General features: G+C 31.2%; 2 protein-coding genes and 1 long non-coding RNA gene across 3 annotated transcripts; 2 read left to right on the top strand and 1 right to left on the bottom strand.

Annotated features, from left to right (window-relative positions):
* Nucleotides 1-990: 990 nt before the first annotated feature.
* LOC115698638 (protein trichome birefringence-like 19) lies at nucleotides 991-3,571 on the top strand. The gene is made up of 2 exons (XM_030625767.2): nucleotides 991-1,704; nucleotides 2,642-3,571. Exons 1-2 carry the CDS (start codon nucleotides 1,177-1,179, stop codon nucleotides 3,455-3,457), a joined length of 1,344 nt encoding a protein of 447 aa, XP_030481627.2. The 5' UTR covers nucleotides 991-1,176; the 3' UTR covers nucleotides 3,458-3,571.
* Nucleotides 3,572-4,819: 1,248 nt separating this feature from the next.
* LOC115701457 (protein trichome birefringence-like 19) lies at nucleotides 4,820-7,566 on the top strand. The gene is made up of 2 exons (XM_030629263.2): nucleotides 4,820-5,668; nucleotides 6,737-7,566. The coding sequence occupies exons 1-2, from the start codon at nucleotides 5,165-5,167 to the stop codon at nucleotides 7,496-7,498; spliced, it is 1,266 nt and encodes a 421-aa protein (XP_030485123.2). The 5' UTR covers nucleotides 4,820-5,164; the 3' UTR covers nucleotides 7,499-7,566.
* Nucleotides 7,567-14,071: 6,505 nt separating this feature from the next.
* Nucleotides 14,072-16,032, bottom strand: LOC133030332 (uncharacterized). The gene is made up of 2 exons (XR_009684185.1): nucleotides 14,559-16,032; nucleotides 14,072-14,274 (listed from the first exon to the last, which is right to left on the bottom strand). It is a non-coding gene; the product is annotated as an uncharacterized LOC133030332 (long non-coding RNA).
* Between the last annotated feature and the right edge of the window lie 588 nt (nucleotides 16,033-16,620).

The raw sequence follows: 16,620 nt of genomic DNA, 5'->3' as shown, positions 1-16,620 counted from the left end.
ATTACATAAATTTATGTTGCTTTGCTTAACGATTAATTAGCTGTGATCAAAATCATTGATATAAATAAACTAGAAGAATTCGTTAATCATAGATATATATTAGCTTGGTACTCTGTGTAACGTTTTATGAGCGGTTAACCAATATTTATATTAATTAGTTAAAAAGGAATTATATTATTCATATAATAGTTTTTAATTTTTACAATTTGTATTGTTCCTATAATTTTTATGTGGATTGCTAAATAGATTTGAATTGCGATTTAAATTACTCTTATTACTATGTTGGTCGCTTTGTAAATTTTACTAAGACTACAATAAAAAAAATAAAAAAAACCTTTAATTAAATTAGAATAATAATGTTACATGCACTATCTTAACCATATTTCTCTTATAGATATGATTAGATATTAGGTAACGGGTCAGTAAGACCTATTTATGATTGAACCAAATAGGTTGATTGCTACTTAGCTAGCTGTAGCTTGATATATTATATATAAACATTATCTATATCACTGAAAGTTAACTAACTAATACTAATTGACCTTCTACATTATGTGTTGAAATATAAATCATAATTATTGCCTTTGTTGTATATTATTGAAATAATACATTCAATAATGCAAAATATATAATTAATGCATAATTGAGTTACACCAAACAAAAGAAATTAAAAAAATGTCTCTCAACATTTATATGTATTTATGTTATCAAAAACCATTTATATGTATATATTTGGATATACAATTATAAGTAAGCAATAATTAATAATAATTTAATTTTTTTTTTTAATTTTTCGAACATGAAGGGAGTCACATGTGTAACATTACTCTCCAGATAACTTTTGTCGTCTACCATATTGGAAAAAGAAAAAAAATCCTTTTTTTTTTGATAGCAAAAGAAAAACAATACTATTAATTATAAAATAAATATTAATATATGGCGTCACGAGACATATTATAAATTTATTTATTTATATTAAAATTAATTAACGTAACTAGTCAGCTATACACATACAACCATTACCACCCTATAGCCTTGTGCTGCTACCTTCTCTCATTTTATATTTTTCATCTCCACACACATCTACATCTTCATTTATGGCTTTTTCCACTAATTTCTTCTAGCCACTTCTCTCTCTCTCTCTATCTCTCATCATCATCATCATCATCATCATCAATGAAGCACAATCAAGCTAATAACGATCATCATCATCATCAGTACTACTACGGATTAATATACAAGCAGTTTTGTACAAAAAAAGTGGGTCTCTTAGCACTAATCTTCCTAGTTATCCTTACCACAGTCCCAATCTACCACCCTTGTATAAAATACTCCTCATTTTTCTCTACAACTTCTTCTTCCTCGTTATTGGCCGGTGGTGTTGATGATGATTTGGATGATATTAAAATAGAGTCGTCGTCCACTCACAAGTGTGACATTTTTTCCGGGGAATGGGTTCCCAACCCGGAAGCCCCTTACTACACAAATGACACGTGTTGGGCCATACACGAGCACCAGAACTGCATGAAATATGGCCGACCCGACTCCGAATTCATGAAATGGAAATGGAAACCCGACGCCTGTAACTTGCCCGTTTTCAACCCGGCTCAGTTCTTGGAATTAGTTAGAGATAAATCCTTGGCTTTTGTGGGTGACTCTGTCGCTAGAAACCAAATGCAATCTCTCATATGTCTACTTTCAAGGGTAATTAAAACTTAATTATATTACACTTCTCTATGCATATATACATATGTACGTAATTATACAAAAATCGTAATATGTGGTAATTTTCAGTATCTCTGTAGTACTATAATACTACACAAGTTAGAACTTTGGTGATAAGTATTGTTAGTCGTAAAAGATAAGTTTCGTATGCTTTTTTTTTTTTTTAATTTTAATAATAGGGATGTGATGTCCATTTTCTCTTTTTCTTGTGTGGTGTGGCCCATCTTCCCTTTCTTATTCCATATGTGTCTTTGTTAGTAGATATTGATTGATTCGACCATATGATATTATTCATACAGACTTATTAATAATGTATTTATTCTTTCTTTACAAAATTATTATTTATGCTGTTCTTTTTTTATTTTTAAAATAGCTTTATACTATATATACTGTGTGTGTATTGATGCATAGTTTCAGTATAGTTTCAACTTTTAAAGTTGATTGTTTATTACTATTCTCTATATGTGGTTAGATGGAAAGTATGAAAAAAATCAAATAAGAGTCTCTTATTGATCAAGTGTACATTTTTGTATTTTCTTTTAATATTCACTCACCTTTAACTTTTGGGTAAAAATAAGTGTACTGTTTTCTACCTAAATAATAAATTATTTTACTTCTTGGAAGGATCGATATTGTCTAGTGAAGTTTACAGATAATAGCTCTCTCTATTTCCAGCTGGAAAGAATCAAACTATCGAAAAATATACATATACAATACAAGATAGCATAATTAAACTATTTTTTGTCACATTGTCTTTGGACATTCCAACAAATTTTCATAAAGTTGTTTGGTTTACATGCTTAATTTTTAATAAATATATGAAGTAATATATATTTATACATTTTCTATTGATTGAAAAATACATATACACATGCATTAGATTAAATTAATATATACGCTGTATATTTTTTTTCAGGTTGAATATCCAATTGATGAGTCATACACTTCAAACGAACAATACAAACGGTGGAAGTACACAACTTACAACTTCACTCTAGCCACATATTGGACCCCTCATTTGGTAAAAGCCCAAAAAACAGAGACAGAAGGCCCAACTAAAACGGGCCTATTCAATCTCTATTTGGATGAGTTGGACGAGGCATGGACGGCCCAAATGGAGGACTTTGACTACATTATACTCTCAGGAGGCCAATGGTTTTATACACCCATGGTCTTCTACGAGAACCACAAAATTATAGGCTGCCACTTCTGCCAATTACCAAATGTGACCAATTTGGGTATGTACTATGGGTATAGGAGAGCCATGAGGACAGCCTTGAAAGCCATCAATGGGTTGAAAAACTACAAGGGTGTTACTTATCTTAGGACTTTTGCACCATCCCATTTTGAAGGTGGGCTATGGAACCAAGGAGGGAATTGTGTGAGAACGGTGCCGTTTAAGAATAATGAGACCGTTTTGGAGGGCCCAAGTATGGAGTTTTATATGATCCAAGTGGAGGAGTTTAGAAATGCTGAAAGAGAAGGAAGAAAAAGAGGGTTGAAGTTTAGGATGCTTGATACAACTCAAGCCATGTTGTTGAGGCCAGATGGTCACCCTAGTAAATATGGTCATTCGGCCAATGTGACTATGTATAATGATTGTGTTCATTGGTGTTTGCCTGGGCCTATTGACACGTGGAACGATTTCTTGCTAGAGATGATCAAGACTGAACGGTTGAGATCTGCTGATGAGAATCTTCGATTTTCTGATAGAAAATTGCTAGTGCGATAGATGAATTATTCTTTCTTTTTTTTTTTTTTTTTGTGTATTTATGATTATTTTTTAATCCCATTGTATTTACTTCTCCTGATTTTTATTACTTAATAAGATATTTTATTGTGGCTAGAGAGTAATGCATGCATTTAATTAAAATATATCTATGTTAGAGAACGGGGAAGTTCTGGCATAAGTCATCAGTTGTTAATAAAATAAGAATATTTGACTTGTGTATGCGAGAATGGAAGAAAACGACAGCAATTCACTTTAGTGTGAATTAGTAAATGAGAATATAATTATCAAGCTAATTATAAAACCAAAACCAAAAACAAATGTAAAATGTTTGTTAAAATAGTTACTTTAAATTATTTGGAAGATGTCACATTCTAATTTTCCCTTGCATTCTCCTATTTGTATCAAACATCTTACATCTAAGGCTAATATCTGAATATATTTTTTCTTAGGTTTTCTTTTATAAATGCTAAGAAAAAAAGGCATTTCCTTTATCTTTTTGTTTAGAGAATAAAGACATTCGTGGTGTTTAGTACCTTGTAATATCGTTATTAGTTCAATTTCATATTAGGTCTCACTTATTTTATTTTAATAAAAGAATTGTTAAAGGGTACTATTGGTGCCTAGCACCTTATTTAGTGTCAAATTGCTATTTGTATAATTAAGTAGGTGATCCCATATAATTTAAAAAAAATAAGTTTTAAGAAATATTTCTAACTTATTATAGAGTGATACCTACAGAAGGTGCTGACATTATTAGTGCGCAATAATAACGCTATTTTAATAAATATTATAAAAAATTGCTAATCAATTATAGGACAATACTTTATCGTAGTAGTAAACAATACTACATAGTAATGTTTTTTTGTTTACCTATATATAGGGAATTGTGTAAAGTCATATACCTAAGCACAAGCATCAAGCAAGCCTATTCCTTTGTAATGGAGATAATGAAAAGTGAAATAAACAATCTAAAAGATAAAAACGTAATAAAATGTGCAACATAAATTATATAAAATTATATGACAAGTCTTTTTTAACTTTATCGTAAATGAATACAATTGGTTAAACAAATTAATCATCTAAAATCAATCACATAAGTGGTATAGTTTATTGTTAAAGATAAAACGTGAAGGTAAATATGAGAATCCAAATTTTAGAGGCATAAATTTGTAGCAAATTGTATGTAAAGCAAAGATTACATTATTCTCAACTGGACCTATAGTGGCGGCTCCACCACTGCACATGTATCATATAAATATTTATATATATATGTATAGCCAAGATATACTGTCATTGTCACCCTCCAAAAAAAAAAAGGAAGGTTGCACAATTTGACTAAGTATGTGAGAAGTAATAGATCTTCTTAGCTTAATGCTCTGCTTGTTTTTGAGCTATTCTCTTACTACCGACTGTGTTAAACAAGATTGTTTTATTCATAATTATTTTATTATATATCAACAATAGTATCACTCAAATATATAAATTGGATCAACTTAGACTATTGGAGTGCATGGTTTATGATTATTATAAGGTTCAAATTGGTAAAAGCCAAGATGCCCTTCATCTAAATTATTGGTTATGATTCGTACACACTATATTGATTAATTCTTGTTTTTCTTCTTCAGATATACATATAACCCCAAATGAATGTATAGTTTTTCCAATCCTCAAACACACACACACACACACAAAAAAAGGTAAAAAATTATGGCCCATTTCCTGAAATATTCTAATCCCTTTGGTAAGACAAATCTGCTACCACAAAAACAGTACTTGAGTTCAACCTTTCGATTTCTTTCACTTGCACTTACCATAACACTACTCTGCCTATTATCACCTCAATTGTTCAGTTTCTTCTCTTCATCATCATCATCACTTCCATGGCTCAAATCTCACATGTTCAGCTTTAGTAGTTTTCGAAACAAGTGCAGCATTTTTAGAGGAAATTGGGTTTATAATCCTGACAAGAGGCCTTTCTACACTAACTTCACTTGCCCTGAGATCTATGATCAGCAGAATTGTATGAAGTTTGGAAGACCAGATTCTGAGTTCTTGAAATGGAGTTGGAAACCAGCAGGTTCTACTTGTGATGATCTTCCTAGTTTTGATGCTGCTCAGTTCTTGGAGCTTGTTAAAGGCAAGTCAATTGCCTTTGTAGGAGACTCTGTGGCCAGAAATCAAATGCAGTCATTGTTGTGCCTCTTAGCCACAGTAAGTACTATTACATATACTGTTTGTTTAACTTTATATCATTATTATGAGTAATATATATTTATATCATCACACACATGTGGCTGTTTGTTTGTGGTATCCATAATTGGAGTAGTATCAAATCAAATAGCTGTAAACCATCACTTTGAACCCCAATTAGTTTTTCTTTGCTTTTGTAAATTCTACTAACTAGACTATACTACTTTACACTATTGCCACATACACAGTTGTGATGATGTTACAAGATAAGATATATTGGAGTTAGTGCCACTACCCCTTATATTTATTTGCATATACATATATATATGAGAAATATGTGTTCTATAACCCCACTTTGGTTGAGGACAAAACAAACCACATTTTGGCTAATCATAGTCACATTCACATACATATAAAAGCAGTAAAATGTGGTCCACTCGAAAAGGACACGCATGGTGATCATGAAGCTATCTTATAATAATGCTTAAACTATATATATATAGATATATATATATAGAATCCAATTAGTTTCACCTTTTTTCTTTTTACTATGAATTAGCTTTATACTATTCCAATATATACATGGTGATTGTGATCCTACAAGTGAAAGTATAGAACTAGTACTTGTACATTTAATTGTACTGTATGTATGTATTATTATGTGTCTATATTGTAAAAAAAGAAAAATGAAAGAAAAGTCTATGATGACCTCACTTTAATTGGTTGACGACAAATGAAATCCAATTTGGCCATTAATAATATACATAGCCAAGCATAGCGTGGCCCACTTGGCAAGGGCATGTTCTTGAAGATAATAATTGTATATCTGTATATATATGTATAACATATATATAGTGAGAGCTCATCATACAATTATTAATCAACTATATTTATGTATATACACATAGCAAATCTCATGTGTGATAAAAGGAAATAGTGAAGTAACAGAGTACAAATATTCTTGTGTAAACATGTCATGTCGGGTACAAACATGTAAAAAAGAAGAAGAAGATATCAATGTTTCATTATTAAGATATTGTATACGTAATATGTTTTGATGTTTCTAATATATAATATTGTTACATATAGGTAGAATATCCAACAAATGTGTCGTATAAGAGTACAGATACAAAGTTCAGACGTTGGCTGTACCCAAATTATAATTTCACACTAGCGTCGTTTTGGTCACCTTATTTGGTCAAAGCCCATGAAGCTGACCCAAATGGCACAGTCCACAAAAAGCTGATGGACCTTTATTTAGACCAAGTTGATAATGCATGGACGGCTCACATGGAGTCATTTGATTACGTTATAATCTCAGCCGCACGATGGTTCTTTGGTCCCGAAATATACCACGAGAATGGTGTTGTCGTTGGGTGTAATTATTGCCTGAAAAACGACATCAAAAACCTGACAATGGCTTATGGCTACAAAAGGGCTTTTAGGACAGCCTTCAAGGCTCTTTTGGGGCTTGAAAAGTTTAAAGGAGAGGTAATTCTGAGGACCCTTTCACCTGCTCATTTTGAGAATGGTGAGTGGAATAAAGGTGGGGAGTGTAAGAGAACAGAGCCGGTTTTGAGGTCAGAAATGAAGCTGAGTTGGTTTGAGAAAGAGCTGTATTTGGGTCAGATTGAAGAGCTGAGAGTAGTTGAAAGTGAAGGTAAGAAAAAGGGTGTGAGGTTTAGGGTTATGGATGTAACTGAAGCCATGGTAGCAAGACCTGATGGGCATCCAAACCATTTTGGGCACTGGCCACATGAAAATGTCACTATTGCTGATTGTGTTCATTGGTGTTTGCCTGGGCCCATTGATACTTGGAATGAGTTTTTGTTTCAAATGTTAAAAGCATGAGTCAAATCAAATTCATTCATCATATAACTTTATTTGATTTTTTTTATAAAGGGGTTTTCTTTTTTAAATATTTTTTATTTATTTATTTTTTTGTACTTGACCAGTACACACTATATGGCATTTGTTAAGTTTCAGGAAGTTCCAAAGGAAAGGTTTCAAAAGACTGACACAAAATTAAAGACATCCCATCAGGCACCAGCTTATACATTATGCATTATTATTTCATTTTAGCCAAATATTTAATATTGGGTTAGGTATGGATGAACCAAAAATGCCAGGTCTACTCAATATACAAGTGAGAGATCTGCTTTATTTTTCTTGGTAACTACTAACTAGTTGACAAAAGAGTTTTATATACAAAACCCCGTAACAACAGATCACATCTATTTCATACTCTTATAACATAGTTTGCTTCTTTGGGCTAAACAACTATTGATCAGATTAATTGTGTGACGAATTTAAAGTTCTAAATATCCTACCTAACAGACTTTCTTTCTTTAATTGTCTAACTAAGACTACCTAAACGACTATTTTGCTTTTTCTATTTTTTTCAATATATTCATTTCTTCCAGAGATAGATACCACTTGCCTTTCAGTGTATCTAGTCTAGCTAATATAATGTAGTTAAGTATATAATGCATTCTACTTTTAGTCTTCATCAAAGTTATTAAATATGTGAGAGTTTTTTTCGGCTGAATCTTCTTAATTATTAATCTACTTACACTTAAATATTTAAGTTTAAATTTTGGTGGTAAAACTCTTCAAATTACTGAACTATTAACAAATTTAAGGTGATATCTATTTTTCACTGTTAACTGCCAACATAGACGGATTATCGCTAAAATTTGATATTGTAGAGTTAAGTACGAGTTAAACAATAGTTAGGAGGGTTTAGCCGTTAAAAACTCAATATTTCATTGATATTGACAAAGTGTAATTTATTTTGTACTGACAAAGCAACAATTATAGATCTTCTCCACACATTATAATTGTAGTCAAAATCTTAGGAACCAAGCTTGTTATTGTATGATCTCCATTTGCAATGTAATAAGGATCTCTGCTTTGATCAAAATGTCGAGGACCAAGATCGTATGAAGAACAGAGAATGGATTCGCATTCTCATTGTATCTATTCGAGCTGCTTGACTTTGAGTACCAACACTTTTCTTGGCTATGAACACAAAACAATCGAGATAGAGACGAAGAGAAGAGCAACACACAACTACAATGGCTCTGATACCATATTAGGAAAAAGAATGGAAAACACACAATTCAAAACCAAAAGAATTATACTTTATATATCAACTGGGTTGATAAGATGTAATAACAGAAAAATAATTACATGAAAACTGTACATAGCAAACTCTAACTAACTAATGTAACTCACAATCCTAACTAACTCTATTTTACTTATTTTGATACAAAATTCTACATTTATTTTGGTTAATAGAAAATTCGTTGTTGCTTGTACGGAGGAGATAAACTGTCCAATTGTGTCAAGCATGGAAGCCATGCATACTCATCAAATGTATCGCAAATAGAGCCATTTAAATAAGAATCATCAGAAAATGATTATTTAAAAGTTTATCTCCCAACTAGGAAGCTCTTCCCACCTTTTATTCTTTTTTTCTTTTTATACAGTAAACTACAATTTATATTTTTCTCATCTTTTCATTTTTCACTCACTATAATTGGTGTGAAGGAAAATACTAACCTACTTAAATTGTCCCACGCTCCATGCAATTTTAATTTTAATCCATACTACATATGGTGCATTATGGATTGTTTTTTTCTCAAACAATACAACAATATTACATAAATATATAGATGGGTTGCGATATAAAATTTTGTTCCTAGTACATTTTTATAAATAGGGTAAATTATAGTATAATTAAGTACCTAAATTTTAATATTATAAGCGGTATAAATTTAATAATTTTTTTAGCAGTAAGCATTTAATGTTAGTAAAACTATATTTTTCATCCAATTTTGTTAATACAGATCCAATTCTAAATCTTTGAGTCTGAAAAGAAATATGTGGTATCAATTATTTTTAAATTTATTTTTAATAAATTTAAAACGGAGTTTATAAGAACAAAACTGAACACTAATTAATTATTGTTTTACTAACATTAAGTGTTAAAAAAAATTATTAAATTTATGCTACTTACTAACATTAAGTACGTAAACAGATGGATTGGTGTGGAACGGTAGTTGAAAATGATTGTCTATCCGTAGTACAAGCAATTCGGAGTGAGCTTCCTTTGTTATCATATTTTGGGAGTATTATTTCTGATTGTAAAATATTTTTAGAACAATTGTGTGATGTTTCTGTTAATTTTGTTAGACGGTCTGCAAATAGAGTTGCTCACTCTTTGGCTCAAGCATCCAATTTTGTCGCTGATCGTACTCTTAGGAGCATTAATGTTTCTACTGATTTGCTTCATGTAATCATGAATGATTGCAGTTAAATAAAGTTGATAAATTTCTTCAACAAAATTTATGCGACTTATAAACTCAAATTTCGGGCATATTTATATAAGTCACACCACATATTATGATGTGCAACAATGTTGTTTATGTATTTATTATTTTTGAAAGAGTGTAACAATGTTGTTTAAAATTATTCAAAGTGCATGCAGATGCGGTGTGTACACATCAACACATATATCCTCTTTTTTTTCCTCTCATTGACCAAACACATAATGTTAGTCATCAGATCATTGTATAACATCAAACTCCTATATAGTCAATGTTGGAAAATTGTTGTGCTCCAATAGAAATATTAAACCAACAAGATTACAACTCAATGACAAATAATACAAAGGATAAAAAAATAGATTAAATAATGTTACACATGAATAACAATATATATATTATATATATAAATTAGAGATGTGAGAGCAATCTCAACACCACATACACCACAAGTGTATAATAGGGGAATCACAAAACTTGAACAAGGTTTTACACCTTTGTCCAAAAGCTTATTTCCCCCTACCACAAGCACTTAGGGAAAAGAAAAGAATGGAAATAGCTTTCTGGATTTATCAAGCCTTTAGTGTTTCTAGCAATGTGCTCTCTTGATAGAAACTTGTTCTTTTCAAAGTAAACTCAAGACCTCTATTTATAGTGTTTTGAGAATCACATTTGAAAATCAAACCCTTTCATCACATGGCTGTTACCAACACATTAATTTGTGTTTAATGGGATAAAAATGTTGGTCAAGAGAGTTAGAAACATGCTCAATTAATTTATGTATGTTTATGAACGTTTTCAAAAATCTGGTTCCAGATGTTCGAAAACAACCATAAAACAACATACAAACAACTATTAAACAACTGTTTCCTGAGAACTCAAAATGTAACTCCTCTCCGAGTTAAATCATTTCCCAACGTCCCAATACCAATTTAAATGATATAATTGAGTATTGTAACAGTTTCTAACAGCTAGAAACTTATCTCATTAATTCCATAACTCCCACATGTAACAACTCACATAATTACATATTTATCAATTGTGATCCTTAAGTTACAATCTATTTTCAGATTTGTAACTCATCATATGTTACAATTTTATGTGTATTATTATACTATATATGATATAATATAACCTCCAACACATAATATATATTAATCTCATATTAATATATAATTTGTCACATTTCAATATTTTAATCTATATTATATCAAATAATATAACATTCCCCCACTAGATTAAAATTTGTGACACACCATTGTAACATTATTTAATCAATCAAATATTACATATATCCCCCACTTTGATTGAATAAATCAAACACTATTATAGAGATCTTACTTAGATGCATAAAGTAAAATGTCTTTCAACTTGAATTTTACCTTAGTGTAGTTACCACAAAGTTTGTTGAAATTCTGGTTGCCGAAACATTGAACCACTATTCCTTTTATACAAACCGGTGATAACACACACATCTTTGCTAGAGTTCACTTGAGACCTCATTATATCTCGCTTGTGCACCGTTAATGGCCATGTGCAACATCCATTTCATGGACTCTCTAGAGAATAACTCCCAATTCTCATAAGAGGCGGCACCACCTCTAGTCCATATAGGTAGAAATTAGTGTCTCACAAATTCTCTTTAGACACATCATTCTATTAAAAAACCTTTTGGTTTTAACCCTCTAAATTTTACCATTAGTACTCTTTCATAGATGGGACAAGTTGAGTACTACTTTTTCACTCTATTGACTTGTTATTACCTATTGAACTTAAGACTAGATTTTTACTAGTGTTAAGATAGGTTACCATCAATGAGTAAAACTCTAAGGGAGTTTAGGTCCCATCCCTCAAAATTTCATGCTTTAATCTTGTACGGAGATTAAGCGATTTGTTATAACCACACACTTTTCGATTCCAAACGAATCTTGCTAGCCAAAATTAGTGACCATTTTTACATGACCACTTTTCTCCTTAAGTATACTTAAGCTTTGAAAATTAAATCACATAAGATTAATTTTCACACTTACTCTATTTCTTATAAATTTTAATACCAAGCATATTAAAATTATGCACTAACTTTAGACACTAAACATGTCTAAGTCTTACTCAAATTTTAGGCACCAAGCATGCCTAAATTTCACATGGCATCCATTCTTTTACTAAATTGACTTGATAAATATTGGATGTCACCCCCACACTTCCACACATTTAATAGATATGACTCTATTTTATTTCTTTCTTCAAACAAATTTCTTTACACTATCATTGACACCAACCATGTCAAAATTTATAACCTTTGTACTCATAATCAATCAAATAAATTTTGATTAACTATTTGAGTCTTACCCCCACATTTCACTATTACAATCATATACATTAAATATGATATGTTACACATATATTATTATTATACAATAATAATGTTTATAACTTTCATTCAAAAAATTGTAACTCCTACAACTTTATGCTAATAATGTATGTTATACTATCATCTCATATATAACATACATAATATTAATATTTATCACAATTATATATGTTACATATCTCACATACATGTAACATATACACTTTAATATACATATCAATATATCATAATCTATATCATCTTCACATGATATATATATATATATTTATTGTATGCATCTTATGATATATATATTATATATGCATCTCATAAATAAATATTCTCATCACAAATATATATCATGTATATATCATGTATTACATGCTCAACATATATAATATATACATGCTATATATTATATATCTCACATATATATTAACATGCAATATACTCAAACTAATAGAATTATTTGTAAATTTGTTGTACACAAAATTCTCATTCTCAAAATAATATACCAAACACATAGAGTAAAGTGAAATGAACTTTATTTATTTATAGCTTCACAAGCATTATTTAAATATGTCAATACATAGACAATCATCTCACAAAACAATATAAGCATGACTATGCCATAATCACTTCCTCATCATCTATGGTATTAATCTCATTTTTCATTGGATCCTTACGAAGCCTACAATCTCTTGCGTAGTGCCCAAATTTTCCACACACAAAACAATGGCCTCTCACTTCTTTGAATTGGCTATTGTCTTTTCTTGGACCCAAATATTTTCCACCACTTTTATTATTGTTGTTGCCTTTGTGATGCTTGTTTGAGACCGCATTGGCCTTAGAAACCTCATCTTTAGGTTCTTTTACATTTCCCTTATCTCTCAATCTCGATTCCTCTTCGATTCGGATATGTTTTTGGATCTCTTCCAATGAATAATCCTCATTTTTATGGAGGATTCTTTTCCTATAGCCCTTCCAAGTTGGTGGCAACTTTGCCACAATTGCACCAACTTGGAATGCCTCGGGAAGCTCAATCTTGAGAACCTTTAACTTGTTCACAATGATTTGTAACTCATGGATTTGAGGAAGAAGATCTTTAGCATCACTAAAAGAAAATTCAAAATATTGTGAAATTAAAAATTTCCTTGTACCTTCTTCCTCCGCCTTGTATTTTGCTTCCAAAGCATTCCAAATCTCCTTCGCGGAATTAGTATTAGTGTAGAGATCATATAGCCTATCAGACAAGGCATTTAGAATATGACCTCTACATAGGAGATTGTCCTCCTCTCTCTTCCTTCTCTTCTCCACCATCTCAGGAGTGTCTTTCTCGGATTGAGCGGGTAGAGGCTCCAAAGTAGACTCAAGAATATATGCTATCTTGAGTGTGGTCAAGAGAAACCTCACTTTATCTTGCCACCTAGTAAAGTTGGATCCATCAAACCTATCCAACCTCACTAGGTCTTGATTCATCATTTTGATGGTCTCACCTTCCATTGAAGCTAGGTAGGATGGATAAGCTTTTGACTGTTGGAAAATTGTTGTGCTCCAATAGAAATATTAAACCAACAAGATTACAACTCAATGACAAATAATACAAAGGATAAAAATATAGATTAAATAATGTTACACATGAATAACAATATATATATTATATATATAAATTAGAGATGTGAGAGCAATCTCAACACCACATACACCACAAGTGTATAAGGGAAATTTGAATTTCCATACTTACAATACCATAAAATTTTATCCCTAAATGCATAGTTATTAAAATTGGTCATATATGACCACATTATTAATTTCTCAAAAATACCCCTCACATTTAAAATTCCTAATCTCATCAGCCTCTCTCTTCCTCTCTCTCAACTCACGTTTGATATCGGGCTTCAAATAATTCAACCACCTCAGTCTACAACTTTTCCTACATCTATTCAATCCTGCACAATAATTTTAAAAAAATCATACTCAATATATATATATATATACTGAAGCTAATAATAAACTAAGTTTACAGTAGTCCTATATATTTGCATGCTTTTCTCGACTGATATCTATTGAGCAAATTACAAAAGAAAAAAGAAATGAATACGCCATGGGTATATGTTTGAATAAAAATTATCATATATATATATATACTTTCTTTTCTTTTTTTTTTTTGTTGAGTAATTTTATATATATATATATATGATATGGCCATTCATTATTTTCATCTGTACTATACTTTTGCAGATCAAATATGATGATGAAGAAGATCAGATCTGAGAAACCATTGGGGAAGAAGAGGGTCCGATGGGGTCCGACGGGTGGGGTCCGATGGTCCCGATACATGGATCCAATGGGTCCGACGGTCACGTTGCATGGGGTCCGATGGTCCGACGGTGTTGAGTCTGATGGTCCCAATGCATGGGTCCGATAGGCCCGATGGGTCCGACGGGTTGGGTCCGATGGTCAAGTTGCATGGGTCCGATGGTCCGATTCGTGGAGGTCCGATTGGACCGATAGGGTCGAAAAGCTCCGCGCGGTCGATTGGGTCGGTCACCGTGGGTCGATTGGGTCCGCCGTCACCGTCAGCTGCGGTTGGGGTTGGGATCGGGTGGGTTGAGCGAGAGTGAGTTGAGAGAGAGGAAGAGAGAGGCTGTTTAGATTATCTATTTTAAAGCAAAAGAAATGAAGAAAACAAAGAGAAGAAGAGGGTTGGTTTAGCATTTAGGAATTGAATAGTTAACATATTAATAAAAAAAATAAAAACTTGAATGAACAATTCCAAGTTGTTAACTCAAAATACTAGATTAATGTTAATGAATGACAGTAAGTGAGTAATTTTGGAGAGAGAGAACTGGTATATATACTTATTATTATTACTACTGGTATACCTATATATGTGCATATATATATATATATTGAGTATGATTTTTTTGAAATTATTGTGCAGGATTGAATAGATGTAGGAAAAGTTGTAGACTGAGGTGGTTGAATTATTTGAAGCCCGATATCAAACGAGGAGAATTGAGTGAGTTGAGAGAGAGGAAGAGAGAGGCTGATGAGATTAGGAATTTTAAATGTGAGGGGTATTTTTGAGAAATTAGTAATGTGGTCATATATGACCAATTTTAATAACTATGCATTTAGAGATAAAATTTTAAAATATTGTAAGTATGGAAATTCAAATTTCCCGTGTATAATAGGGGAATCACAAAACTTGAACAAGGTTTTACACCTTTGTCCAAAAGCTTATTTCCCCCTACCACAAGCACTTAGGGAAAAGAAAAGAATGGAAATAGCTTTCTGGATTTATCAAGCCTTTAGTGTTTCTAGCAATGTGCTCTCTTGATAGAAACTTGTTCTTTTCAAAGTAAACTCAAGACCTCTATTTATAGTGTTTTGAGAATCACATTTGAAAATCAAACCCTTTCATCACATGGCTGTTACCAACACATTAATTTGTGTTTAATGGGATAAAAACGTTGGTCAAGAGAGTTAGAAACATGCTCAATTAATTTATGTATGTTTATGAACGTTTTCAAAAATCTGGTTCCAGATGTTCGAAAACAACCATAAAACAACATACAAACAACTATTAAACAACTGTTTCCTGAGAACTCAAAATGTAACTCCTCTCCGAGTTAAATCATTTCCCAACGTCCCAATACCAATTTAAATGATATAATTGAGTATTGTAACAGTTTCTAACAGCTAGAAACTTATCTCATTAATTCCATAACTCCCACATGTAACAACTCACATAATTACATATTTATCAATTGTGATCCTTAAGTTACAATCTATTTTCAGATTTGTAACTCATCATATGTTACAATTTTATGTGTATTATTATACTATATATGATATAATATAACCTCCAACACATAATATATATTAATCTCATATTAATATATAATTTGTCACATTTCAATATTTTAATCTATATTATATCAAATAATATAACAGTCAAAACCCATGTAAAATCATAGAAGGATGAAAATGTCACAAAACCCTTCAAAGCAAAATTTCGCATAAGACTTTGTATCTATATTGGTAAGCTCTCATCCTATTTATTATTGGTACGATGCCCTATTACATTTAAGAAAAAAAAAATGACAAGCCATTAAAAGATTCATTATTTTCAGTCTCATCTTAAAGAAAAAAAAAAAAACCCTATATCATTTTTCTTGAATGCTATGCTTGAAAGGGATCTCAAATCATAACTAAGTTGATTTGTCATAAATTTGGTATGTACACGAATTCTTTTGCTTGAGTAGTGTTCTTTCTTTACAAGTTTCAAT

The sequence above is a fragment of the Cannabis sativa genome, chromosome 8, assembly GCF_029168945.1.
Source record: "Cannabis sativa cultivar Pink pepper isolate KNU-18-1 chromosome 8, ASM2916894v1, whole genome shotgun sequence".
In the NCBI taxonomy this organism is placed as follows: Eukaryota; Viridiplantae; Streptophyta; class Magnoliopsida; order Rosales; family Cannabaceae; genus Cannabis; species Cannabis sativa.
This window is presented reverse-complemented; position numbering and strand designations above follow the sequence as displayed.

What these genes read in the sequence shown, in the direction of transcription:
- LOC115698638 (XM_030625767.2), top strand. Translation starts at nt 1,177, where the DNA reads ATGAAGCACAATCAAGCTAATAACGATCATCATCATCATCAGTACTAC. An exon ending in TCATATGTCTACTTTCAAGG is followed by an intron (nt 1,705 to 2,641) that starts GTAATTAAAACT and finishes ATTTTTTTTCAG; the next exon opens with GTTGAATATCCAATTGATGA.
- LOC115701457 (XM_030629263.2), top strand. Translation starts at nt 5,165, where the DNA reads ATGGCCCATTTCCTGAAATATTCTAATCCCTTTGGTAAGACAAATCTG. An exon ending in TGTTGTGCCTCTTAGCCACA is followed by an intron (nt 5,669 to 6,736) that starts GTAAGTACTATT and finishes TGTTACATATAG; the next exon opens with GTAGAATATCCAACAAATGT.